Source organism: Crocuta crocuta, unplaced genomic scaffold, assembly GCF_008692635.1.
Source record: "Crocuta crocuta isolate KB4526 unplaced genomic scaffold, BGI_CrCroc_1.0 scaffold163, whole genome shotgun sequence".
Taxonomy (NCBI): domain Eukaryota; kingdom Metazoa; phylum Chordata; class Mammalia; order Carnivora; family Hyaenidae; genus Crocuta; species Crocuta crocuta.
This window is the reverse complement of record NW_027529533.1, coordinates 6,402,008-6,429,840: the sequence shown is the minus strand read 5'-3', so window position 1 is coordinate 6,429,840 and position 27,833 is coordinate 6,402,008. Positions and strand designations below refer to the sequence as shown.

The 27,833-nt window shown below is 35.0% G+C and overlaps 1 protein-coding gene and 1 long non-coding RNA gene across 5 annotated transcripts in view; one reads left to right on the top strand and one right to left on the bottom strand.

The window, feature by feature from the left end:
* Nucleotides 1-27,833, top strand: part of TOGARAM1 (TOG array regulator of axonemal microtubules 1) — an 88,821-nt gene that overhangs the window by 54,731 nt on the left and 6,257 nt on the right. For 3 of the 4 annotated variants that reach the window (XM_077761286.1, XM_077761289.1, XM_077761285.1), the window contains 7 exons: nucleotides 3,921-4,074; nucleotides 8,939-9,044; nucleotides 9,461-9,696; nucleotides 10,347-10,505; nucleotides 13,744-13,870; nucleotides 15,565-15,683; nucleotides 26,830-27,019. In XM_077761286.1, coding sequence (XP_077617412.1) covers nucleotides 3,921-4,074; nucleotides 8,939-9,044; nucleotides 9,461-9,696; nucleotides 10,347-10,505; nucleotides 13,744-13,870; nucleotides 15,565-15,683; nucleotides 26,830-27,019 — 1,091 coding nt within the window. The remainder of the gene's footprint in view (nucleotides 1-3,920; nucleotides 4,075-8,938; nucleotides 9,045-9,460; nucleotides 9,697-10,346; nucleotides 10,506-13,743; nucleotides 13,871-15,564; nucleotides 15,684-26,829; nucleotides 27,020-27,833) is intronic. The other variant, XM_077761288.1, reaches the window with a different exon arrangement.
* LOC144229286 (uncharacterized) overlaps nucleotides 5,264-27,833 on the bottom strand; it is a 24,419-nt gene continuing 1,849 nt past the window's right edge. Inside the window, exons 3-5 of the long non-coding RNA XR_013334436.1 lie at nucleotides 8,174-8,246; nucleotides 6,546-6,587; nucleotides 5,264-5,452 (exon numbers count right to left, since the gene is read on the bottom strand). This is a non-coding gene — a long non-coding RNA (uncharacterized LOC144229286). The remainder of the gene's footprint in view (nucleotides 5,453-6,545; nucleotides 6,588-8,173; nucleotides 8,247-27,833) is intronic.

Genomic DNA, 27,833 nt, shown 5'->3' with positions numbered 1-27,833 from the left:
ACTGTGAGGGGACAGCTGGGTGGCTCAGTCAGTTAAGCCTCCAACTCTTGCTTTCAGCTCAAGTCATGATCCTCATGATTGTGTGATCAAGCCTTGTGTTAGGCTCTGCGCTGGGTGTGGATCCTGCTTAAGATTCTTTCTCTCCCTCCCCCTTTGTTCCTCTCCCTCTTTCTTCCACTCTCTCTCTAAATATAAAATAAAATGAAATAGTAAAGTAAAATCAAAATAAATTTTAAAATAATTGTATTTATTCTTTATTCAGCCTACCATTCAGTCCTTACTAGGTTCTATTTCTTGCCAGAGTAGCTTCCATGTTTCCTGTGCAATTTTTAAAAATATTAAGTAGGTCTTAAGATATAGTAGCGATTTGGAAAAATCAGAAATTGAAAATGAAAAAACATATGAACTGTTATAAACATTAAGGATGTTTAATGTTACTGAAGAATAAACTGTCTAAACTGTCTTAAACATTTTAAAATTTATTTGGGGGCGCCTGGGTGGCTTAGTTGGTTAAGCGTCCGACTTTCGCTTAGGTCATGATCTCGCGGTTCGTGGGTTCGGGCCCCGTGTCGGGCTCTGTGCTGACTGCCAGCTCAGAGCCTGGAGCCTATTTCCGAGTCTGTATCTCCCTCTCTCTCTGACCCTCCCCTGCTCACGCTGTCTCTCTCTCTCTCTCTCTCCTAGAAATACATAAAAATAAAAAAAATTTAAAAAAAGATAAAAGAGATTTGAACTTGGGGCATCTGTGGCTCAGTTGGTTAAGCATCTGACTTCAGTTCATGTCATGATCTCACAATCTGTGGATCTGTTGTCAGCACAGAGCCTGCCTCAGATCCTCTGTCTCTTTCTCTCTCTACCCCTCCCCTGCTTGAGCTTGCTCTCTCTCTCTCTCTCTCTCAAAAATAAACATTAAAAAAAAAGATTTAAACTAGATGAATGTCTGAATCTTCCCAGTTTTTATTTCTTTTATATTGTGAGAAGTTTAGAAAACTTTAAAGTTCTGTATTCTCAAAACTAATAATTGTTGAGAGTATGACTGTTGAGATGCTGACTTGTAAAATTAATGATTTTAAACATGTCCCTAAGAATACAAATCAGAACCACACTGAGATACCACCTCACGCCAGTCAGAGTGGCTAAAATGAGCAAATCAGAGAACTCGAGATGCTGGCGAGGATGTGGAGAAACGGGCACCCTCCTACACTGTTGGTGGGAATGTAAACTGGTACAGCCCCTCTGGAAAACAGTGTGGAGGTTCCTCAGGAAACTAACAATAGAACTCCCCTATGACCCAGCAATAGCACTGCTAGGAATTTACCCAAGGGATACAGAAATGCTGAGGCATAGGAGCACATGTACCCCAATGTTCATAGCAGCACTCTCCACAATAGCTAAAACATGGAAAGAGCCTAAGTGTCCATCAACAGATGAATGGATCAAGAAGATGTGGTTTATCTATACCATGGAATACTACATGGCAATGAGAAACAATGAAATCTGGCCATGTGTAGCAACATGGATGGACCTTGAGGGTGTTATGCTGAGCGAAATAAGTCAGGCAGAGAAGGACAAATATCATATGTTTGCACGTATAGGAGGATTAGGAGGAACTTGACGGAGGAACAAGGGGGAGAAGAAGGGCGGAAATGGTGGGGGAAAGGGAGAGAGGCAAACCATGAGAGACTCTTGAATGCTGACAAAAACTGAGGACTGATGGATGTGGGGGGGAGGGGGATGGGCATGGAGGAGGACACTTGTGGGGATGAGCACTGAGTGTTATGTGGAAACTAATTTGACAATAAACTATTTGTAAAAAATAAATAAGTAAATAAATAAACATGTCCCTAAGAACTAGTTAAATGTAGGCATTTGTGGTTGAAACCTATTTGCTAGCATTCTCAAATTATTTCACTATTATTAATGTCATAAAATCTAGGGAGAGAAAAATCCACAAAACTTCTTACCTAAGTCATGAACAATGCTGGCTGCTACTGTTAACGGTAGGAAAAGAAGTACAGATAGTAGTAAATAATACACATTGATGAGGGACGCCTGGATGGCTCAGTCAGTTAAGCGTCTGACTTTGGCTCAGGTCATGATCTTACAGCTCCTGAGTTTGAGCCCCACATACTGACAGCTCAGAGCCTGGAGCTTGCTTTGAATTCTGTAGCTCCCACTCTCTCTGCCCCTCCCCCACTCATGCTGTCACTGTCTCGGTCTCTTTCTCAAAAATAAATAAAAACATTAAAAACAATCGTACACATTGATGAATACATTTATGATAGTTATTTTCTAGTGCCTAATACTACCTTTTTAAAAATATCTCTTAACAGTAAAAAGTAACTAGTTAATGTTTACCCTTTTACAAAAGCCCAGTACACATTTTATTTAAATCTTTTTGATCTTTTCCTTTCTAACATTTTCACTGCAGTTATCTTCCATTGTTCAGTGTCCCCAGGCCCATTACTCTGACACTCAAAGACAATGATTTGTTTCCCCAATATCTAGGGCAATACCTTACATCTGGGAAACGGTTGGTAAATGTTTTATTATGGAAGAAATATTGTTCTTATTACCACATATGGTCTTGGGATTTGTAATAGACCATTAATTCTATGCCAGTAGCAATAAATTAGTATTTTTGGAATTCATCTAGAATTCTATATCCAGATGTGATGAAGCTTCATTTTTAGTTGTCAGTTATATGGTAAAATAGGTATATATCCACATGTTTTTATGAAATGGGATCATAATGCTTCTTACTGATTTTTAGCTCTTAAAACTATACTTTATTATATGACTCAGTACTGGAAAAATCACTTGTATGTTTATATTTGATATAATTTGACAATTTTGTATATAAGAAGTGAAGTTTTAAATAGCTCTGGCATCTAGGTATTACAGATTTATTGAAGACTAAACTAGGTCGCCTGGGTGGCTCAGTTGTCTAAGCGTCCAACTTCAGCTCAGGTCATGATCTCACAGTTATGGGCTCAAGACCCACATTAGGCTCTGTGCTGACAGCTCAGCCTGGAGCCTGCTCTGGATTCTATGTCTCCCTCTCTCTCTCTGCCCCTCCCCTGTTCATGCTCTTTCTCTCTCAAAAATAATAAGCATTAAAAAAATTATTGAAGACTAAACTAATTTCTGTAAGAAATATTCATAGAAGATATGGTATATATATATGGTATATATATATATACAGTGGAATATTACGCATCAAAAAGAATGAAATCTTGCCATTTGCAGGGATGTGGGTGGAGCTAGAATGTATTCTAAGTGAAATAAATCAGAGAAAGACAAATATATGATTTCAGTCATATGTAGGATTTAAGAAACAAAACAGATGAATATTGGGAAAGGGAAAACAAAGAAAGAGAAGGAAACAAACCATAAGAGACTCTTTTTTAAGACAATTTTTTTTAATGTTTTATTTATTTTTGAGAGAGAGTTAGAGACAGCGTGAGCAGGAGAGGGTCAGAGAGAGAGGGAGTCACAGAATCTGAAGACAGGCTCCAAGCTCTGAGCTAGCTATCAGCACAGAGCCCAATGCGGGGCTCAAACCCACGAACCGTGAGATCATGACCTGATCCGAAGTCGGATGCTTAACCAACTGAGCCACCCAGGCCCCACAAGAGATTGTTAACTATAGAGAACAAACTGAGGGTTGATGGAGGGAAGTGGGCAGGAGATGGGCTGAATGGGTGATGGGTATTAAAGAAGGCACTTGTCATGAGCACTGAGTGTTGTATGTAAGTGATGAATCACTGAATTCTACTCCTGAAACCAATATTGTACTGTATGTTAACTAACTATAATTTAAATTTTAACAAGTATTCATAAACTCTAGTCAGAATATCATTTTGTTTTAGAGTTCTCTGCTGCTTTATTTAGTATGTTTTTGTTTTGCTTTGTTTTAGGTGAAGCATCTCCTGGAGCCATTCCACAATACAAAGAAAGGATTCCTTCTGTGACTCATAGTCCAGAAATAATGGATACATCGGAACTACGGCCATTTTCCAAGCCAGAAATAGCACTGACAGAAGCCCTGAGGCTTTTAGCTGATGAGGATTGGTAAGCTCACCATCCTTAACTTAAAACTAAGCTGAGTGCCAGAAGTGTCCTGTAAATTTTTTATTAAAAACTTTGAAATATTTCCTATTAAAATAGCCTTAGAAATGATTATTATAGTTTTTAGTCTGAGGTTTTTTTTAACTTCTTAATGTAATTGAACTCTAGTCCTAATAGCACACTATTAACAAGTTATATTGTAATTTATATACCATAAGGACATAGTTTAGCTTTATTATGGATTACGTAAACCTTTTGTTACTGGAATAAAAATCTCACCATTTCTCCAAGTGTTTCTGTGTAAAATATATTGTATAACAATCCTGGAAATACTTATATGTTACTATCATAGCTGCAGCAGCCCCCCAGTCTGGCCCAGCTGGAGCGTTTCCTGGCTGCACGTGTCCCACCTGTTTCTTTCCCTCTCCTTCAGTATCTCTCTCTAGCCCTATCTAACATATCCTCTTCTACCACAGCATATTCATCAACATTAAAATGTGCTGTATCTCCTACTTTTTAAAAGTCTTCTGTAAACTGCACATCTTTTTCACATTTCTTTTCTTCTCCTTGTTTAGCCAAGTCCTCTAAAAGGCCAATTCATTGTCTTTGGTTTTTCACTTCATATTTTCTTCTCAGCCTTTAATTGGCTCTCAGCCCTCTGCATCATGACCATCACATCACTAAAACTATGAAAATGAACATCTTGCTAAACTTACATTGGTTATTTGTTAGTGGTTATCTTTCTTAGCCTTTTACTAACATTTGACACAATTGACACTCCTTTCTGATTTCACCTTGGAAAATTAAGTCTCTTGACTCTTTTGTTACTTAGTATGTTCTTATTTTTTCTGTTTGATTTCAACTGAGGCATGCTCCAGAACTCACTCCATTAGCATTCTCTGTCTACATTTATTCCATAGATCCAGGCTGATGATCATTTTCTAAAAGCCAGATAGTGAATGTTTTGGGCTTTGCAGGCCAGATGTCTCTGTCACAACTCCTTGACTTTGCTTTTGTAGTGTAAAAGCAGCCTTAGATAGTGTGAAAACAAATGGCTTTAGCTATGTTCCAATAAACTTTACTTATAAAAAAAAAAATCTGATAGGGCCAGATTTTGTCTGTGAGTCATAGTTAGCCAACTTGTTTCCTAAATGATTACATTCAGTTACATAGCTTTAAATTCAGTGCATACTTTGATTCTCGTGAATGTTTGTCTGGATCCCAGATATCTTCTTGAGCTCTAAATTTATAATCCAGCTGCCTACTTGACACTTTCACTTTGATGCCAACAGACATTTTAAATTTAACATATCCAAAATAGAACTCTTGATTTCCACTTCCTGCCAAGATGTGTTAACAGACATTAGATTTTCCTACACATCTGAAAGAAATAAAGAAATTGTAAAAAATAAATGAAACAGTAGTTTTCAAAATATTCACCAGGCTGTGACAAATAGTGATCTCTGAGAGACGAGAAACAAGTAAGGTGAGCTCTACAGTTGCCCTGGCTTATTTTCTACAGAGTTTCCAGGTCACAGCTCAAAGAAAGGAAAACTCTGTAAATACCAGCGGAGATGGAAATGGGAGCTGGGAGTTTGAGGAGGCAAGGCAGAGTACCAGAGAAGATGGAGCTTCACAAAGAACTCCAGACTTTTAGAGGATTTTTCCCAAATATTTAACTGAGTCCTAGTCAGGGCATACATGTAAGAAAATTACCTGAAGCCAGAGCTACAATGAAGTTACAGGGAACAATCTCTGAATACTTCTTGTTCCCACCAGCATAGTGGAAAACCTCATAATTCACAGAGCACTGAGTAGAAACTCAGAAGAGTTTTGCTTCTTAGTGTGGTAAATTAAACTGTAGGCTAAAGACTGGTTTGGTTCTTCCTAACAAAGCATAAAAGCAAGTCCTAACATGATCAAACTTTTCAGATAATCTAACTCCATCCCAGAACAAAGCTCAAAAATGATTTAGGAATATAAAAATATCTCAGGTAAAATACATAATGTCTGACACCTAATTAAAAAATTACCAGGCATGGAAAACAGTGGGGAAATACAACCTATAATGAGAAGAAAAAAAAACAACAATTGAAACCAATCCAAAAATGATACAGATGAAAGGATTAGTAGGCAGGGACATTATAGCCATAGTTATAATTCTATTATAATTCTATTATTTAATTCTATTCCATGTGTTAAAGAAACTGGAGGAAAGACATGAACAGAGAATCAGTGAGCTGGAAGAAAACTTGCAAAATCCCTTTTGCCATATAATGTAACATGATTGAGGGAAGTAATATCCCTTCATATTCACACTGAAGGGGAGGTTATTATCAGGCGGTATATGCCAAGGGGCAGGAATCATGGGTGCCGTCTTAGAATTATGTATTTCACATTAGGAATAAAAAGAGTCATTTTATAATGATAATGGTAAAGAGGTTAATTCATCAAGTGGTCTTGATTTTACTTACCAAATAACAGCTTCAGAATACATTAAATAAAAACTGATAGAACTGCAAAAGAAATAAATCCACAATTATGGTTGGAACTTCAACAACTCTCTCTCATTGATAGAACTACAAGAAAGAAAACCCTCTAGTAAAGATATAGAAGACTTGAATGACATAATTGACCAACTTGACCTAATTGGAATTTATAGAATTCTCCACCTAAGATAGCAGAATTTACATTCTTTTCAAGTCCACAAGGAACATTTAACAAGAAAAAATAATATTTTGGTGTCATAAAATAAGTAACAAATTTTTAAAAATGTTTTTATTTATTTTTGAGAGAGAGAGAGAGTACTAGTTTGGGAGGGATGGATCGAGAGGGAGACACAGAATCTGAAGCAGGCTCCAGACTCTGAGCTGTCAGCACAGAGCCCGACACGGGACTCAAACTCGTGAACTGTGGAATCATGACCTGAGTTTAAGTCAAATGCTCAACTGACTGAGCCACCTAGACAACCCTAAAATAAGTAATTTAAAAGGATTTAGATATACAAATTTTGGTCCCTGACTACAGTGAACTAGAGTTAAATTAGAAATTAGGAACAGATACCTGGAAAATCTCTAAGTGTTTTGAAACTAGCACACTTAGAAGCTACCCATGGATCTAAGAAGCAATCAAAAAGGGAAATTAGAAAGTATTTTGAATTTAATGAAATTAAGAATGAAACATCAAAAATTATGGGATACAGCTAAATTAGAGGGAAATTTATAGCACCTTAACACCTATATTACAAAAGAAGGAAAGATTTATGTCAGTGACTTAAGCTTTTACCTTAAACTAGAAACAAAAGAGTAGATGGAGCTCAAAAAAATAAACAAAGAAAAGAAATAATAAAAATAGCAGTAGAAATTTAAAAAATAGAAAACAGACGAACATTAGAGGAAATCAGTGAAAACAAAAGCAGTTTCTTGGAGAAGATCAGTTGATAAACTTGTAATCAGACTGATTAAGCAAAAAATATGGTAAATTACAAATCAGGAATAAAGAAAGGAACCTCACTACTGATCATGTAGCTCTTAAAGAAATAATAAAGGAATATGATAAACAGCTTTATGCCCATTAATTTGATGACTTAGTGAAATGGACAAATTCCTTGAAAGACACAAATTACCAAAACTAACTAAAAAAAAAAAAAAAGCTAACCTGTATAATCCAATCTATTAAGGATATTGAAATTGGGCTTAAAGCCTTTCCACAGAGAAAACTCCAGGTTCAGATGGTTTTACTAGTGAATTATACCAACCATAGGGAAGAAATAAATTCTACACAAACTTCTTAGAACACTGAAGAGGCTGTAGTACTTCCCATCTTATTCTTTGAGGCTAGATACCAAAACTATACAAGGATAAAACTGTAGACTGACAGAAAGAATATCTTATCAACATAGATGTAAAAATCTTTAAAACAGAAGTTTTTATTTCCCTGCCTCCTAATCCCAAACCTGCTTCAGTATTTACCATATTAGTTAATAGCTCTGCCATGGACAATTAGTTGTTCATACCAAGTCAGTGTTGACTTTTTCTCTTTTCTTCACATTCCATCAGTTCCTTTATTTTCAGAACATATCTCAGCTACATTTATCTCTCACCTGGCTATGGTAGTATCATCACTGGTTTGGATGCCTCCATTATCTCTGAACTCATACAACAGCCACAGTGATACTGTTAAAACATAAATCAGACCATGGGATTACCCCATGTAAAACGCTTCAATGGCCCCAACATTGATTAGCAATATTTTTTAAAAAAGCAATATAAGAGGATGGGGAAAATTATACTATTTTAGTAAGAGTCATGACAGAAGGCTTTCCTGAAGAGGTGACATTTGATACTCACATGAAGTAAGAGAGAAGCCACTGGAAGAGTGTTTAAAGAATTAAGAACAAAGATCTTGAGGTATAAATGAGCTTGGACATTAAGGAAATAGCCAGATGGCTAGAATGGATAAGTAAGGCAGAGCACTGTAAGGGACGAGGATACAGAAAGAGGTCACAGACAGATAATTAAAGACTTTGTAAGCTGCAAGTTAAAATTTTTTTGGTTTATTGCTTCCCTCACCTTCTGTTCTCTAGAAGAATATGGCATTCCAATCGCTAGGGGGAAAATATTCCTTTTTATTTACAAAGCATGAACTTCGTTTGACTGTCAGTGTTGATTTTGGCTCTTAAAAGATATTTTGAATCATGAAAGAGATAACTACGTATTATTTATTTGAAATTCCTAAATGATATGGGAAAATAAGCAAGGTCTCCACTTTGGCAGTATTTCATACACGCAAGAGAAGATATCTGAGATCCTGTTTAGGTTGAGCCCCATTTAATAAGTGATCCTGTCATTGTTTCTTTTTCCCATAGGGAGAAGAAAATTGAAGGACTGAATTTTATTAGATGCTTAGCTGCTTTTCATTCTGAAATATTGAACACAAAGTTGCATGAAATAAGTTTTACAGTAGTTCAAGAGGTAAACTTCGTTTTCAGCTGAGTTAAGGATTGTTTGGATGACAAAGAATAAATCTGCCACATTTATTTGACTTTTAAAGAATACTTCTGTACTAAGTGTTGTAAATAATAAAACAGCTTGTATGTAGTTAAAAGTAGCTCATGTTTGAGGCTCCTGGTTGGCTCAGCATTAGAGCATGTGTGTGACTCTTGATCTTGGATTTGTGAGTTACAGCCCCATGTGGAGGGTGAAAAAAAAAAAAGTAGCTCATACCTTACTTACCAACTTTTAAAATAATTATTACATGTTAATTTTTAGGGCATAAGATAATATGTATTAAAACAGGTTACTATAATAGTAAATTTGGTTTCAAAGTCATTATTACTAATTTTCTTTCAGAATGTCAGCAAAATGTACATTTTGGAAATTTTTTTTAGGTGAAAAATTTACGCTCTGGAGTTTCTCGTGCTGCTGTGGTCTGTTTAAGTGATCTTTTCACTTACCTAAAAAAGAGCATGGATCAAGAACTAGATACTACAGTAAAAGTTTTGCTGCACAAGGCTGGAGAATCAAATACATTTATAAGAGAAGATGTTGACAAAGCCCTGAGAGCTATGGTCAGTCATGTAACTCCTGCACGTGCAGTTGTTGCTCTGATCAATGGAGGACAAAGGTAATGTTCAAAATAATCAATGTGTCCTTAAACTAAAAAGTCAATTGGCCGTCTAGGATATAGGGGAAAAAAACAAGCAAACGTTAGTTTTATTTCACTCAAAAAATAAATAATTCCTATATGATAAATATCAGATTAGGTGCAGAGCATATAAAGAATAAGAATACTGATATTGTAGTAATTTTACCTACATTTATGGATATGGAACTAAATAAATGTCATTGACTATGAGTTTGTTTTATTTTTAATTTCTTAGGTGGGGGGGTAATTAATGTAATTTGTCATTTTAGCCTCCAAGGAGGTTGTTGAGAGTTATAAGTGATTTAATCATTTAACTTTAAAGGTACATCTTTGGTGGAGCACCTGGGTGGCTCAGTTGGTTAAGCGTCTGACTTCAGCTCAGGTTATGATCTCATGGTTCGTGGGTTCGAGCCCCGCGTCGGGCTCTGTGCTTACAGCCAGCTTAGAGCCTGGAGTCTGTTTCAGATTCTGTACTTGCCTCTCTCTCTGACCCTCCCCTGCTCACACTGTCTCTCTCTCTCTCTTTCAGAAATTTAAAAAAAAATTGTTTTTAATTAAAAAAAAAAGGTACATCTTTGGTAAATAGTTAATACATCCAATTTGTTTGATTTGACCATGTTTTCTTGTAGCCATTTACACATTGCAGTAAGAAGATGTACAGCCCAGCACTTATCAGATGTAGTAGAATTTATGGAACCAGAGCGTATTTTATCTGGAACAAAGGATATGGCTGACCGTATATTACCAGCTGCTGCCAAGTTTGCTCAGGACAGTTCACAAGAAACCAGGTGAATAGCTCCTAATAATATTTGCTGAATCTGTTAGGATAAGGGCTTAAAAATAGGCAGCAAAGGTTAAAAAAGAATAAACATTTTTCCTAAGTTGATAAGTGGGGTCCACAGGGATTGGTGATGGGGGATGGACTTATTTAACCAATCTGTAAATGATCTTGAGGGAGTGCACAGTGAATTCTCCAAATTTACAGATGACACTACCTACTTCTGGGTAGTGAGATGCCATGTCACAGGGATGAACTGCATGAAAACGGCACAAGAATGTCTGAGTGGGCAGAAAAGTGGCAGAAGAACTTCATTTTGGGCAGATGTAAGGTAATGCATTTAGGGGAAATGATATATTTTCCAAGCTGTTAGGTGAAATCATGGAAGTAGGTGCACATGAAAAATACAGGAAGCAAAATGGATAACATATTATCTCCTGAAACATGATATAGCTGCACTTAGAAAATCCCATAAATTTCTGAACACTGTACTTGAAGAACAATTTTACAAATGTTAGGAATAGTCAGATAAAAAGGATGAAATAATTAAGATATGGATGGTACACTGTCTGTATTGGTAACATTTTTTTTTTAAGTAAATTCTTTCTCCAAGTGGGTCTTAAGGTCATGACCCCAACATCAAGAGTCATATGCTCTATGACTGAGCCAGTGAGTTGCCCCCTAGATGTACTGGTGACAGAAATTTTAGATGTAGTCAGGAACTTAGGTTCAGTTCCTAGCCCCAGTCACTGTTGGCCCTAAAGCAAATGACTTAATTTCTGTTAGGCTAGGTTTCCTTGTATGTAAAATTAGGAAGGTGGGACTAGATGTTTGATAATGTCCCATACAAAATCTAAAAATTTATGGCAGTTACATATGAAGATAGATTAAGAGTAGGGAGGGAGGATCCTGAGTTCATAGAGATTAAACTAAAGAAGGATAAAAAAAATAAATAAATAAAAAAATAATAAAGTAAAGAAGGATATTAAAGTATTAACCTTTCTAAGACAAAGGTTTCCTGGACTTTAGGTAATGAGTTAATCTTATGGAAATCATTATATACCAGAAGGTAATGTAGAAAGTCAATGTATTCATTTTCTATTGCTGTGTAACAAAGTACCACAAACATGGTGGTTTAAGGCAACAGAGACTTTTTTAGCTTACGGTTTTTTAGGTTAGAAGTCTTGCATGGCTCTACTGCTTTCTCTGCTTAGGGTCTCCCAAGGCTAAAATAAGGCTGAGCTCTTATCTAGAGGCTCTATAGAAGAATCTGCTTCCAAACTCATTTTGGTTGTTAGCCAAATTTAGTTTCATGTAGTTTTAGGACTGAGGTCTCTGTTTCTTTGCTGTTGTCAACCAAAGTCCTCTTTCAGCTCCTTAAGGCCACCCCAATTCCTTCTTATGCAGCTCCCTCCATCTTCAAGCCAAAAACAGTATGTCGAGTGGAGTCCCCCTCTTGCTTAGAAGCTCTCTGATTTCCTCTTCTGTTACCAGCTATAGAAAGTTGTCTGCTTTTAAGAGCCTGTATGATGAGATTAGGCCCACCCAGAAAATCTCCGTTATCTTAGAGTCAGCTATACCATATAATATAACATAATGCTGGAAGTTATATCTCATATTTACAAATGGTAGGGATTACAGTAGGACATCTTTGAGGAGCCATTTTAGAAGTTGTGTGTATACCACAGTAAAGTCCAAAGCAGTTTAGGACGGTTCAGATCATAATAGACTAGTTAGGAACAAAAAATATACACATAATGGTTGTTTTGTGTATGTCTTTAAAAAAATTTTTTTAATGTTTATTTAGTTTTGAGAAAGAGAGAGAAAGCAGACAGAGCACAAGTAGGGGGAGGGCAGAGAGAGAGGGAGACACAGAATCCAAAAGTAGGCTCCAAGGTCTGAGTTCCCAGCACAGAGCCTGACGTGGGTCTCATACTCACAATCTGTGAGATCATGACTTGAGCCTGAGCCACCCTGGTGCCCCTGTTTTGTGTGTATCTCAACCTTTCCTTAATGACATGGTAATTCTTCTAATCCATTTTGTCATTTCTTCATTTCTTATTTGAAGTTTTAAATTTATAAAATGGTTACAACTTTCCAGTTTTAATGTTTCTCACATTTAGTGTCCCTGTTGCTTGTTTGTTTGTTTGTTTGAGCCATTCTTCTATCATTAAGGGCCTGTGATGGATCTACAGTTTATAATATTATCATCTAAAAAGTTATAATCATCCTTGAAACTATAAATGATTAGGAACTACTTATCAGAGTGTAGACCTTATTCTGGTTCTGAGGATAAAACAATAATTTTTATTTTCTGATACTACCTCTCTTTCTATAATTTCATTATAGTTGAAAGGGCCTGATTGATACAGATATTTCTCAGATCATTCTGAACCTTCCTCCTATCCCCCAAGCCTTGACTTTTGTGCTTCTTCTATTTCCATATATTCCAATTTGTAGAAAAAAAACAGCTATAATTAACTTTAGGGCCAAGCCTCCTTGAAGGATAGTAATATGATATAATTATAAGGTACTGTAAGCCCCCTCTATTCAAAAATATCTCCAATATGCACTTCCACGATATCTGTAGTTCTTCCATCAGAATGATATCTGGGCTTAAGGCTTTTTCCTAGAAGAATTACTTTTTAAAAAAGCAATTATTTTAAAATTTATATATTGTAAAAAACTTGGTTACACATTCATTACACATTCATTAATTTATAATCAATGATTTATCAACTAACTTTGGGTGTGTTTTAGGGAGCAGAGAATAGGTTTTTGAAGACTTGGAACCCAGGTAAGTTTTGGCAGGGGGGAAAAAGGTTCTGTATTTCTTACAGAACCTAGGGAAGGTTGACTTTAGTCAGAACATCTGACCAGCAGGGGAGCAGCAAAAGCTCACTGGCAAGGAGCCCAGGATAAAGACAAACTTCTAACTCACAGTTCTGCCAAATGCTGGCCTTGAAACTGACCCTAGGTTGCCTGAAAAATAGAATTCAAGCTTTTGGCTCTCCATCTCACACATAACTGAAAGTATTGAAGCTATAGTGTTTTTTAAAAGTAAGGGGCAGTAAGGGGAAAATGCTTTATTCCAGTTCACTTAACTACATTTTAGTGGCTTATTTAAAATTGGGATGACAGTTTTAATGTTGATAGGCTTTTTTATTGAAAAAAATTGCATCTAAGGACAGAAACTGTGCTTGTTTAAGGTATATAACATTATTTACATATTTCCCAAATACCCATAGGTACTATGGTCGAAAGATGCTTTTCCTTATGATGTGTCATCCAAACTTTGATAAAATGCTTGAAAAATATGTCCCATCTAAAGATTTGCCATATATTAAGGAATCTGTTAAAAGCTTACGGCAAAAGGTATGTGGAGAAAGTTTATTTTGTAAACAACTTTAGAAGCAAAGTACCACAAAAAAAAATTTAAAAATAAAAATAAAAGCAAAGTACCAGGAAGCTAAAGGATAGAGGTAATTACTTCCTCAATTTTTTTCTCTGTTAACCATTCAGACTGTATCTACATAGCATTTCAACAACTGCAGTTGAAAAGCTTGCAATAGACATTCATAGTATTGGTAAGTGTTTATTGAACAGAAGCTTGATATTTGATAGAACATAGTGTGGTTTATTGGAGTCACAAGACTTGGATTTGAATCACAACTCTGAGAATTAGCAAACTATGTAATGTTTGTATAATGAAATGTTCTTTTCTTTAACCTGAATTTTTTATTTTTATAAGATAAGGATAGTGATGTTCTTCATGCTTGGTTCCCAGTTTATTTACCTTGCATATTCCACTATTAGAATTACTGCCCCACTGCAGGACATTGATTGGGAGCTCCTTGAGGAGAAGCCCTATGTCTTATTTATCCTGGTAGATAATGGGGATTTGGACAGGCTTGAAATGAGTGACTGAGGGAATATCAAGTAAATTAAAATGTGAAAAGTGTCTTAATAAAAAAGTAATCCACTTACATACTATTTTTTACAAAAAATGTTTAATATTGTAGAATTTTTCTATGGCAGTTTGTTATTCTTCACTGATAATCTTTGGCAAAGGATTCATTTATAGAAGAATAGTATTTCAAGCATGTATGATAATATACATTTTAGAGCATTTTTTAGTGATCTTAAAGATTTTAACTTAGTTCATATAGAAATAAAATAACCATGCAAAAAAAGTCTTACCAGAATGAGGTAATTATATTTGTGAGTCATTTCAAGTACAAGTATTTTTAAATAGTTCTTAATGTGTTTATTCTTACACTGGTGTTGCATAGGATGCATTATTTATGAAATGTGTTCATTTTTTCTCTACAGATTTTAAGGTTTAAGAAGAATACTTATAAAATATAGCATATTAATTTAAAATTTTTTATTTTATTTATTTATTTATTTATTTTTATTTCTAGGAGAGAGAGAGACAGCGTGAGCAGGGGAGGGTCAGAAAGAGAGGGAGTCACAGACTCTGAAACAGGCTCCAGGCTCTGAGCTGGCATGCAGCACACAGCCCGACGCGGGGCTCGAACGTACGAACCGCGAGATTGTGACCTAAGCAAAAGTCGGACGCTTAACCGACTAAGCCACCCAGGCGCCCCTAATTTAAAAAATTTTAAACAGTTTTACCCTGCCAGTATCATTTCCTATTAGTTGATCACATATTTGGTTAATTTACTACTAATTAGAAGGTATTTTATGTGTTGATACCCTTTGAAGCATAAGCATAGCAGATTATTAAAATGCTTTGAATCGTAAAGAGGTCAATAATGGCTTCTATGTGTAAATTATTTCACTTTACTAGTTGTAAAATTTTTAGGGGCACCTTTGTGGCTCAGTCAGTTAAGTGTCTGACTTCTGCACAGGTCATAATCTCACGGTTTGTGAGTTCAAGCCCCATTTTGGGCTCTGTGCTGACAGCTCAGAACTTGGAGCCTGCTTTGGATTCTGTGTCTCCCTCTCTCTCTGCCCCTCCTCTCTCTCTCTCTCAGAAATAAACATTTTGAAAAATTTTTTTAAAAAGACTTCTATTACACTGCCTTTCTTTATATTACTTAAAGGGCTTGGGAGAGATACCGCTAGATACTCCTTCAGCAAAAGGAAGACGATCTCATACTGGCACTGTTGGAAATACAAGGTCAACCTCTGTTTCTAGAGATGTTTTCAATTCAGCTGAAAGGTAGGCTCATTTGATAGTCCACTTCATTGGAGAAATTACTCCCTAGTGATAGTAGTCTCATTTGGATGTTTTTATGAACTGTACCAGGGGTATTTGTCAAAACTTAATGGAGTTTTAAAAGTTGAAAGAACTTAGAATTAGATTTAATAAGGAAATTTCATATTCACAGCATCTTACTTTTATATGCACAGACATTATTAAAGCTTTAGTGCTGTTGAACTTGTCAATATTAGACCTGTGTTGGACAACTCTAATTGATTTTGTATTAATTTATAGCCTTTACTTTTCCCCCTTGATTATGAAAGTAATACATAATTATGGTTAAAGAAAAAAAACTTTAGAAAATCTAGACATTATAAGAAGAATTTAACCAGTCACCTATAATACTAACAAGCAAAAGAAGAGTCCTCTTAAAAACTTTTATAAATATAATTATATATGCTATTGTATAACCTCTTTGTACTGTTTAACATGTAATAGATTGCTTATATAACTTAAAATATTTTTCTTTTGAAATATGATCTCTGGCATATTTTAAAATATATTTTAAACATTATTTTTAAAGGTACATGGTAGATATATAGGTATCTTTCATATTTTCTAGATTTGCATATTTTTGAAACATTTCATAAACTAAAATATACATTTTATTAAAAAATTAAAATCCATGTGAAAATACATGCTTTGGGGACCTTGCTATTGTAAGTACACATAAAATAGCTCCATTGACATCCCCTAGGAACTTACTAGAAATTCAAATCTTAAATAAAAGAAAAAAATTCAAATCTTGTAATTCCTCCAAGCCTATGACATCAGAATCTGCTGTTTTTTCACATTAAGATATAATCACAGGGGGTCCCTGGTGGCTCGTTCAGTTAAGCATCTGACTCTTGACTTTGGTTCATGTCATGATCTCTCGGTTCGTGAGTTTGAGCCCCATATCAGGCTCTGCGCTGACAGTGTGGAGCATGCTTGGGATTCTTTTTCTCTCGCTCTCTGCCCTTCCCCAACTCGTGGGTGTTCTCTCTCTCTCCCCCCTTCTCAGTAATAAATAAAACTTTTAAAAAGTGCCAGTGAATATTAAATAAAAAAGACATAATCACATAAAATCCTGGGTAAGACATTTCGGTCAGAAAACTTTTTTTTTGCAACCAACAAAAAAAAAAGCTTTTTTCATATTAATTGAGAATATACTGTGTACCAAGCCTTTCCTGGTCAGTTACTTGTTTTGTAGATGCCTCTCAGTTGGGATTTATCTATCATTTTTCACAGTTAGATTTGAGGTTATGCATTTTTTGACAAAGATACCACAAAAGTCAAGTTGTGCCCTTCTCACTGCATCATTTCATGAGGTGCATGATGTTATTGTGCCTTATTACCGATCTTGTTAACCTTGATCCTCCGTTAAGTGGTTTCTCTTGGGTTTCTTCACTGCAAATTTACTATTTTTAGTAAAATTATTCCAAAATATCTATTATTTATAAGTAAATTACTATTTTTAGTAAATATTGCAAAATATTTACTATTTACTAAATTACTATTTACTAAAAATAGTAAATAGTAAATATTTTGGAATAATTTGAGACTATATAAATATCCTATTTCTCACCATACTTTAGTCTACAAATCTTAGCAACCATTGATGGATATTGCTTGCAGCAATTATTGTGGGATTTATTTATTTACTTGTTTGTGTAATGGTGATCTTTTATATACCTTATTCCTTCTATATTTATTAAAATTTTCCATAAAGAAAAATGCCACTTGGAGGGAATGCATTTATTCAAATATTTATATTATTATGGACTGATGGATTTTTATTTTATTTTGTGGGTTATAATCTATCTGTATCTGTATAAACTATCATTACTCACTTTTTCAAATTGCTGCAGATTTAGGAGTTCCCTCAGGTTGGCTGCTCCGCTTTTTCAATATGGCCCATTTTACGTTTGTTTATTTTTTGCCATCACAAGATTCTTCCGGATCATCTTGTATTATTTCCTCTTTTCTAATCTGTTTGTTTTTAATTTCTTTTCCTTTCCTTACTATAATTGCAATGACTAGGATATTGAATATGATGTTGCATACAAATATTAAGAACAGACATCTTTACCTTATTCCTAATCTTAGGGACAAAACATTTGGTATTTTCTTACTAAGTGTGATGTTAGCTATAGATTCATAAAAGTTCTTTATGAAGTTGAAGTTCCTTTCTCTTTCTAGTTTGAGTTTTTATCGTGAATTTTATTGAATTTTGTCAAGTGATTTCTTAATGTCTATTTGGATAATCATTTATGTTTCTTTTATTCTGTTAATATGATGAATTACAGTAATTGATTGCCAAATGTTAAAGAAAAGATAACTTATATTCCTTGGATTAGTACCACTTGATCATGAAGTGTTAAATTTTTAATGTATCACTGGTGTTGATTTGCTAAAAATAGGCGGGTATTTTTTTGGTCTATACTCCTGGTATCTGTAGTTTTCTTGTCTGAGGATGTCTTTGGTTTTGGTATGTGAGTAATGCTGGGTAATACCCTTGTGGTTTCGTCTTTAATACAGGGGCTGTTTAGAAATGTGTTTCTCACCACCTATATAAGACGGTTCCAGTTTAACACCTCCTCATCAATACTTGTTATTCTCCAAGTGGTTATAAACTGGTATCTCATATGGCAAAGCTAAAGAGAGATCTTTAGCTATAATTTAGACAGGCTTCATGAATCCTCTAAGTCTGCTCGTTGGATATAAACCCCAGCTGCCTTCACTGCATTCAGAATTGAATACCTTCTGACCATCTCCTATATTGCAGTAGTCATGACCCCTGTTTCAGTAGTCTTGGATAAAGTCTTCTTTATCACTTTACAATGTCAGAATAATTATTCTTTACCACATTATGGTTTTGACTTGTGTTTCTTAGTATGTCTTTTTAAAGTATGTTTTTTGTAAAAAAATATATATATGTGATTAAATTTTGCTTTCTTATCTAATAATCTCTGCCCTTTAGAGTATTTGACCATTTCTGTTTGATATAATTATTCATGTGGTTGAGTTTAAGCCTATCATCTCGATATTATTTTTTGTATTATTTTTCAATCTGTCCTGTTTTCTTTTAACATTTTTCCTGCCCTTTTTTCCTCCAAATTTTTATTTGTTAATTTGTCTGTTTGTTTCTATTATTTTTTTAATGTATGTTTATTTTTGAGGGAGAGAAAGAGAGAGAAAGACAGACAGACAGACAGACACAGACAGAGTGTGAGCTGGGGAGGGGCAGAGAAAGGGAGGCACAATCCAAAGCAGGCTCCAGGCTCTGAGCTGTCAGTCAGCACAGAGCCCAATGCAGGGCTCAAACCCACAAACCGTGAGATGATGACCTGAGCTGAAGTCGAATGATTAACCGATGGTGCCACCCAGGTGTCCCTTCAAATTTTTATTTAAATTCTAGTTATTATTCAGTGTAATATTAGTTTCATGTGTAGAATTTAGTGATTCATCACTCACGTACAGCACCCCAGTGCTCATCACAAGTACCCTCCTTAATACCCATCACCGATTTAACCTATTCCCCACCCAAATCCCAACCAGTAACCATCAGATTGTTCTCTATAGTTAAGAGGCTGTTTCCTGGTTGACCTCTTTTTTTTTCCTTCCCCTTTCTTCATTTGTTTCTCAAATCATATGGTATTTGTTTTTCAATGACGGACTTATTTTGCTTAGCATAATACACTCTAGCTCCATCCATATCATTGCAAATGGCAAGATTTTACTCTTTCTGATGGCTGAGTAACATTCCATTGTGTGTGTGTATGTATAACACATATATATGTATATGTATATTACATATACATGTAATTATATACATGTATATTACACACACACATGTACGTTCATACACATTGCCTTTTCTTTATCCGTTCATCAGTTGATGGACGTTTGAGATCTTACCATTATTTGGCTGTTGTTGATACTGCTATAGACATTAATGTGCCTGTGCCCCTTCAAATCAGTGTTTTTGTATCCTTTGGTAATACCTAGTAGTACAATTACCGGATCATAGGGTAGTTCAATTTTTAATTTTTTGAAGAACCTTCATACTGTTTTCTAGAGTAGCTGCACCAGTTTGCATTCCCACCAACAGTGTAAAAGAGTTCCCCTTTATCCACAGCATTGCCAACTCCTGTTCTTTCCTGTGTTGTTCATTTTAGCCACTCCGACAGTTGTGAAGTGATATCTCATTGTAGATTTGATTTGTATTTCCCTGATGATGAGTGATGTTAAGCATCTTTTCATGTGTCTATTCATATGTCATATGACATACCAGATATGTCATTTGCAAATATCTTCTCCTATTCTGTTACTTGCCTTTTAATTTTGTTGATTGTTTCCTTTACTATGCAGAAACTTTTTATTCTGATGAATTCCCAATAGTTTATTTTTGCTTTTGTTTACCTTGCCTTAGGAGATATATCTAGTATGAAGTTGTGACAGCCAATGTCAAAGAGGTTATTGCCTGTATTCTCCCCCAAGATTTTAACGGTTTCCTGTCTCATGTTTAGAATTTATTTTTCATCCATTTTGAATTTATTTTTGTGTATGGTGTAAGAAAGTGGTCCAATTTCATTCTTTTGCATGTTGATGCCTAGTTTTCTCAACACCATTGAAAAGACTGTTGTTGTTTTTCCATTGGATATTCTTTCCTGCTTTATCGGAGATTAATCAACTATATAGTTGTGGGTTCATTTCTGGGTTTCCTATCTGTTTCATTGATTTATCTGTCTGTTTTTGTGCCAGTACCATACTACCTTGATCACTACAGCTTTGTAATATAACTTAAAGTCCGGAATTGTGATGTCTCCAGCTTTGCTTTTCTTATTCAGGGTTGCTTTGGCTATTCATAGTCTTTTGTGGTTCCATACAAATGTTAAGGTTATTTCTTCTTGCTTTGTGAAAAATGATATTGTTATTTTGATTGCATTAAGTGTGTAGATTGCTTTGGTTAATTATAGACATTTTAACAATATTTGTTTTCCAATCCATTAGTGTGGAATGCTTTTCTATTTAATTATGCCGTCCTCAATTTTTTTTGAGAGATAGAATGGGATGGGGGTGGAGAGAGAGAAAGAATCTTAAGCAGGTTCCATCCATGTTCAGCACAGAGACCGACTTAGGGCTTAATCCCATGACCATGAGATTCATGACCTGAACTGAAATCAAGAGTCAGACACTCAACTGAGTAAGCCACCCAGGCGCTCTTTCTCTTTCTTTCATCAGTGTTTTTATAGTTTTCAGAGTACAGATCTTCTACCTCTTTAGTTAAGTTTATTCCTTGGTGTCTTATGGGTTTTGGTGCAATTGTAAATTGGATTGATTTTTTGATTTCTCTTTCTGTGCTTCCTTAATGGTGTAAAAGAATGCAACAAATTTTTATACATTGTTTTTATACCCTGTGACTTTACTGAATTCATGTTTCAGTTCTAGCAATATTTTGGTGGAATTTTTCGGGTTTTCTACATTATCAAGTATCATGTCATTTGCAAATAGTAAAAGTTCAACTTCTTTCTTGCCAATTCAGATTCCTTTTATTTCTTTTTATTTCTTTGTGTTGTCTGATTGCTATGACTAGGACTTCCAGTACTGTGTTAAGTAACAGTGGACATCCTTGTCTTATTTCTGACTGTATAGGATAAGCTCTCAGTTTTTCCCCATTGAGGATGTTTAGCTGTGGGCTTTTTGTATATGGCCTTTATTATGTTGAGGGATATTTCTTCTATCCTCACTTTCTTGAGGGTTTTTATCATGAATAGATAATGTACTCTGTCAAATGCTTTTTCTGCATCTATTGAAAAGATCATATGGTTCTTTTTCTTTTATTAATGTGGTATATCACAGTTGATTTATGAATATTGAACCACCCATGGGAGCCCAGGAATAAATCCCAGTTGATCATCGTGAATGATTCTTTTAATGTACTTTTGGATGGGTTTGCTAGTATATTATTGAGAATCTTTGCATCCCTGTTCATCAGGGATAATGGCCTGTGGTACTCTTTTGTAGTGGAGTTTTGTCTGGTTTTGGAATTGGAGTAATGCTGGCATCATAGAATGAATCTGGAAGTTTACCTTCCTTTTCTGTTTTTTGGAATAGTTTGAGAAGAATAGGTATTAACTCTTCCAGTGTTTGGTAGAATTCACCTGTGAAGCCATTTGTCCCTGGGCTTTTGTATCTTGGGAGATTTTTTTATTACTGATTCAGTTTCTTTACTGGATATCAATCTCTTCAGGTTTTCTGTTTCTTCCTGTTTCAGTTTTAGTAGTTTATATGTTTCTAGGAATTTATCCATTTCTTCCAAGTTGTCCAGTTTTTCATATAATTTTTCATAATATTCTCTCATAATTGTTTCTATTTCTATGTAGTTGCTTTTTATTTTTCCTCTCTCATTTGTGGTTTTAATTATTTGGTTCTATTCTCTTTTTTTTTTGAGAAGTCTGGCTTGGGGGGGGTATCAATTTTAGTAACTCTTTCAAAGAGCCAGCTCTTACTCTTATTGACCTGTTCTGCTGGTTTTTGTTTGTTTGTTTCCCTTTCATTTATTTCTGCGCTAATCTTTATTATTTCCCTTCTTTTGCTGGCTTTGGGTTTTGTTGTTCTTTTTTCTAGCTGCTCTAGGTGTAAGGTTAGGTTGTTTTTAGATTTTTCTTGCGTCTTGAGGTAGACCTGTATTGCTATATACTTCCTTTTTTCTTTTTCTCCACATCCTCACCAACACTTGTTACTGCTTGTCTTTTAATAACTGCCATTCTAACAAGTGTGAGACAGTATCTAATGATGGTTTTGATGTGCATTTTCCTGATGATTAGTGATGTTGAACATCTTTTTCATGGACTTGTTGGACATTTTTATGTCTTCTTTGGAAAAAAATGTGTATTCAGTTCCTCTGCCCATGTTTGGGTGTTTCATTTTTTGGGGGGGGGGGTTGGTAGGTTTTTGTTTGCTTGCTTGCTTGTTTGTTTTCTAGGTTTTTATTTTGATTTGTTTGGGTGTTTTTCTTTTTTCCTTTTTCTTTTTTTTTTTTTTTTTTTTTTGCTTTGCTATTAAGTTGTATGAGGTCTTTATATTTTTGGGGTATTAACCTTTTTATCTTTATATACCTGATATGCAAATGTTTTCTCCCATTCTGTAGGCTGTCTCTTCATTTTGTTGATACTTCCTTCTGCTGTGCAGAAGCTTTAAGTTTGATATGATCCCACTTATATTTGCTTTTGTTGTCAAATTCAAAAAATTACTGCTCAGACCAGTGCCACTGAGCTTACTGTGTATGTTTTCTTATAGGAGTTTTGTGGTCTTTAATTCAAATTTAATCCATTTTGAGTTGATTTTTGTGTATGGAGTAAGATAGAGGTCCAGTTTCACTTTTTTTGCATACGCTGTTTGGTTTTCCCAGCACTGTTTATTGAGGAGATTGTCCTTGCCCCATTTTATGTTCTTGGCTCCTTTATCATAAATTAATTGGTGAATTAGTTAATCTGTGGGTTTATTTCTGGTCTTTTTATTCTGTACCATTGACACCTGTGTCTGTTTCTGTGCTAGTACTCAAATGTTTTGAATGAGAAAGTTTGATGCCTCCAGCCTTGTTGATCTTAGGATTGTTTTGATTATTCTAGGTTTTTTGTGGTTCTATACAAATTTCAGGATTAGTCTATTTCTGTGAAAAATGCTGTTGGAATGTCTATGGTGATTGCATTCAGTCTGTAGATTGCTTTGAGTAGTAAGGACATTTTAGCAATATTAATTCTTTCAGTACATGAGCATGAAGTATCTTCCACTATTTATATCTTCTTCAGTTTCTTTTATCAAGGTTTTATAATTTTATCAAGGTTTGGAAGTGTAGAAATCTCTTATCTTGGTTAAATTCATCACCAGGTATTTTATTATTTTTGATGCACTTGTAAATGAGATTTTTAAAAATTTCTTGTTCTGATATTTTGTTGTTAGTTTGTAGAAATGCCACTGATTTTTATATATTGAATTTTTTATCCTGAAACTTTACTGAATTTGTTGATTAGTTTCTGAGATTTTTTTGGTGGAGTATTGAGGGTTTTCTTTATAAGTTGACCCTTAGACATTGCAGGGGTTACGGGCATTGACCCTCATGCAGCTGAAAATCCACGTATAACTTTTGACTTCCCAAAAAGTTAGCCACCTACTGTTGACCAGAAGCCTTACTTGATAAACATAACATAACCAGTCGATTAATAACATATTTTGTATATGTTTTTAAGTGCTGTATGCTTCTAGTAGAGTAAACTAGAGAAACAGAATGTTAAAAAAAAATCATAAGGAAGGGAAAACACATTTACAGTACTGTACTGTTAAAAATCCACATGTAAGTGGCTCAGTCCGTTAAGCATCCAACTTCAGCTCAGGTCCTGATCTCACAGTTTATGAGTTTGAGGCCTGCATTGGAAATCCCTGTTTGGGATTCTCTCCCTCTCTCCTCTCTCTCTCTGCCACTCCTTCCCTCATGCTTTCTCTCAAAAAAAATAAACTAAAAAAATCCACATGTGGGGCAGTTGGGTGGCATACTCACTTAAGGGTCCGACTTCGGCTCATGTCATGATCTCACAGTTCATTAGTTTGAGTCCTGAGCCACACTCTGTGCTGACAGCTCAGAGCCTGGAGCCTGCTTCAGATTCTGTGTCTCCCTCTCTCTCTGCTCCTCCCCCACTCATGCTCTGTCTCTCTGTCTCTCAAAAATAAACATTAAAAAAATTTTTTTAAAATCCACACGTAAGTGGACCTGCACAGTGCAAATTCATGTTGTTTAAGAGCCAAATGGGGGCGCTTGCGTGGCTCAGTCGGTTAAGCATCTGACTTCGGTTCAGGTCATGATCTCACGGTTCGTGGGTTGAAGCCCCATGTCAGGCTCTGTGCTGACAGCCAGCTCAGAGCCTGGAGCCTGTTTCCGATTCTGTGTCTCCCTCTCTCTCTGACCCTCCCCTGCTCTCACTCTCTCTCTCTCTCTCCCTCTCCCTCTCTCTCTCTTTTTCAGAAATAAATAAAATATTTAAAAATTTTTTTAAGAAAAGGGCCAACTGTGTAAGATCATATTATCTGTGAATAGAGGCAGTTTTACCTCTTTCCTGTTTGGAGACTTTTATTTCTTTTTCTTGCATATTGCTCGGGTTAAGACATCCAGTACTGTGTTGAATAAAGTGGCAAGAGAGGGTATCCTTATCTTGTTCCTGTTCTCAGAGGAAAACCTTTCAGGTTTTCATCATTGAGTATGATGTTAGCTGTGGACTCGTCATATATGTCTTATTATGTTCAGATATCTTCCATCTAAATCCAGTTTGTTGAATGGCTATTAAATTTTGTCAAATGCTTTTTCTGCATCTATTGAGATGATGATACAATTTTTATCCTCAATTTTGTTAATGTAGTGTATCACATAAATTGTCCTGGAGATGTTGAGCCATTTCTTGCATCCCTGGAATAAATGCCCACTTGGTCATTGTGTATGATCCTTTTAATGTATTGCTGCTTCAGTTGCTAATATTTGTTGAAGTTTTTGCATCTGTGTTCTATGATCATTTTAATGCATTCTGTCTTTTATATATTTTATTGATGTTAATATGTACCTAGTAAGTTTCTCCATTTCATTCTTACTGTATCTTTTCCCCCTAAGGTATATTCAGTGTTTTTTTACTACCAAATCCATTTTGTTTTGAACAATAAAAAAGTCATCTTGAAACACAAGTTTCAGTAATTAGGTGGCTTCTTATGGTGTTCTTCTGTTCGACTCTTTTCATTTATTCACCTTTTATATGTCATATACTTCTCAGTTTAAATATAAATTTAATCCTCTGTTTTTTTCATTGTATGAAATCAGTCATTTCACAAATTAATCTCAGATTTATTTAAGCAAATTAAAAATAATGAATGAATACATATAAGATCTTTATTCTAAATCACCATCCTGTGTCTACTTTTTTTTTTTTTAATGTTTTATTTATTTCTAGGAGAGAGAGAGAGAGACAGCGTGAGCAGGGGAGGGTCCAAGAGAGAGGGAGATACAGACTCTGAAATAGGCTCCAGGCTCTGAGCTGGCAGTCAGCATAGAGCCCGACGCGGGGCTTGAACCCACGAACCGTGAGATCATGACCCAAGCGAAAGTCGGACGCTTAACCGACTAAGCCACCCCGGTGCCCCCTGTGTCTACTTTTAAGATGATTCTGAGTCCTTCATTAATCAGTGCTCTTAAGACAACTTTAGCACCATTTTTAATACTGGTAGACAGAAATGGTAACTGGCAACTAATACTGTTGTCTTTAAGACATATCAATTTGCATAACTTTATTTCTTTCAAAGCGATCATTCATCTGCCACATTGAGTCACCCCTTTAAAGCAATAAAAAAAATTATGCTAGTAATAATAATAAATAATAAATCCTGTCAAGATTTTAGTTTTCCCATGCAAGTTCACATGGTTATTTTGAGTTAACATAGCAGGCTTGAGACTACTATTTTTGGAAAGTCCTACTTACAAGGTTAGCCCTTAGTTGGCATCTGGGAACTAGTATTTCAGGAAGATTGCCACTGTTCCTTAACTGATAAAGAGTAGTTTACTATACCAAAATTATTTGGACAAACAATATGGTTTATGCTGTGAAGATTTGCTTTCCTTCTGGGAGCCTGGAATTTATTATATCCTAGACAGAGGACCAAACATGACCAACTCTCAGTAAGAACCCTGAGCACTGAGTCCCTAATAAGGTTCATTGGTAGGTCACAGGCTGTTGCTAGAGTAATAAAATTTGTTCTTTGTTACTTCACTGGGAATGGACCCCTGGAAGCTTATAGCTGGTTTCCTCTAGACTTTGACCCTTGTACTTTTTCCCTTTGTTTATTTTGTTTTGTATCCTTTTGCTATAATAAATCTTAGTTGTGAGTAAAACTACATGCTGAATCCTGTCAGTCCTCCTACCAAATCACCAAAGTCAGGAGGGATCTCAGGGGCCCTCTTTGATTGTGGCTATCAGATCATTTTGCAAAATGTTGAAAAATAATATATAATAAGACCTGTTTATTATGTTTATGCTTCTCATAGGAAATTAATAATGAAATTAAATTTACCTTTCCTTGATTTTAGAGAAGTAACTGAAATTCGTGACATCACCAGAAAATCAGTTCCCCGTAATTCCTTAGAAAGTGCTGAATATATTAAAGTCATAACAGGTTTATTAAATGCAAAAGACTTCCGTGATCGTATTAATGGGATTAAGCAGCTTTTATCAGATACTGAAAAAAATCAAGAGCTTGTTGTTGGAAACATTGTGAAGGTAATGAATTTTCAAAATTAATTTTCATTTTCAATATGTAGCTCATAGCTAATTAGTATTAAAAATTACCCTAAATCTTAGTACTTTATATGTATTATTTTAAAATGTTAAACTTAGTAGAATGAATTGCTTTCTAGAACAATTCAAAGTAATTGGGAAAGATAAGAAAATTTAAAAATATAAGAAAATAGCTGAGTAATTTGTCTGAATTTTCTCACTAGATGGTAACTCTTTGTAAGCTCTGTATTCTCAGAGCTCTTGGAACCTGACATTCACATCAAGTGAATCAATAAATATTTTAAAAACCAGGGCATTTAAGTGCTCTGATATTACTTACGTATAGATATTAAAATGTTTATATGTAGTTTAGAAATCTTGTATATACTAACTTATTTACCAGTGCTTAAGAAGACAACAAGCAATAGAAAAGGAGATAGTAATAATTGTTAGTGGTACCAGAGCTTAGATGATTTATGCTTCTTAAAAGTTAGTTCAGGTAATTCCATTAATGATTTATTAATAAAATTCCATTTCAAATTTTTGTTATGTGCATTAAACTTGTCCAACATACCATTAACTACTCTTAATTCCAGTAATACTGTCTCTTAATTTTCAGAAGAAAAGTACTGTATTATCATGCCATGGACACCAGAAAGTTACATTTTCTGATATCTGTTGAGTAAAAATAAATATGCTGGGTATATAAGAATAGAAGACTATTCTTACCATGAAAATTTTTATTTATATATATTAATTTTCATATTTTTATGAGAGATATGTATATCAGCCTCACAGAATAGCTCTTCACTCACTT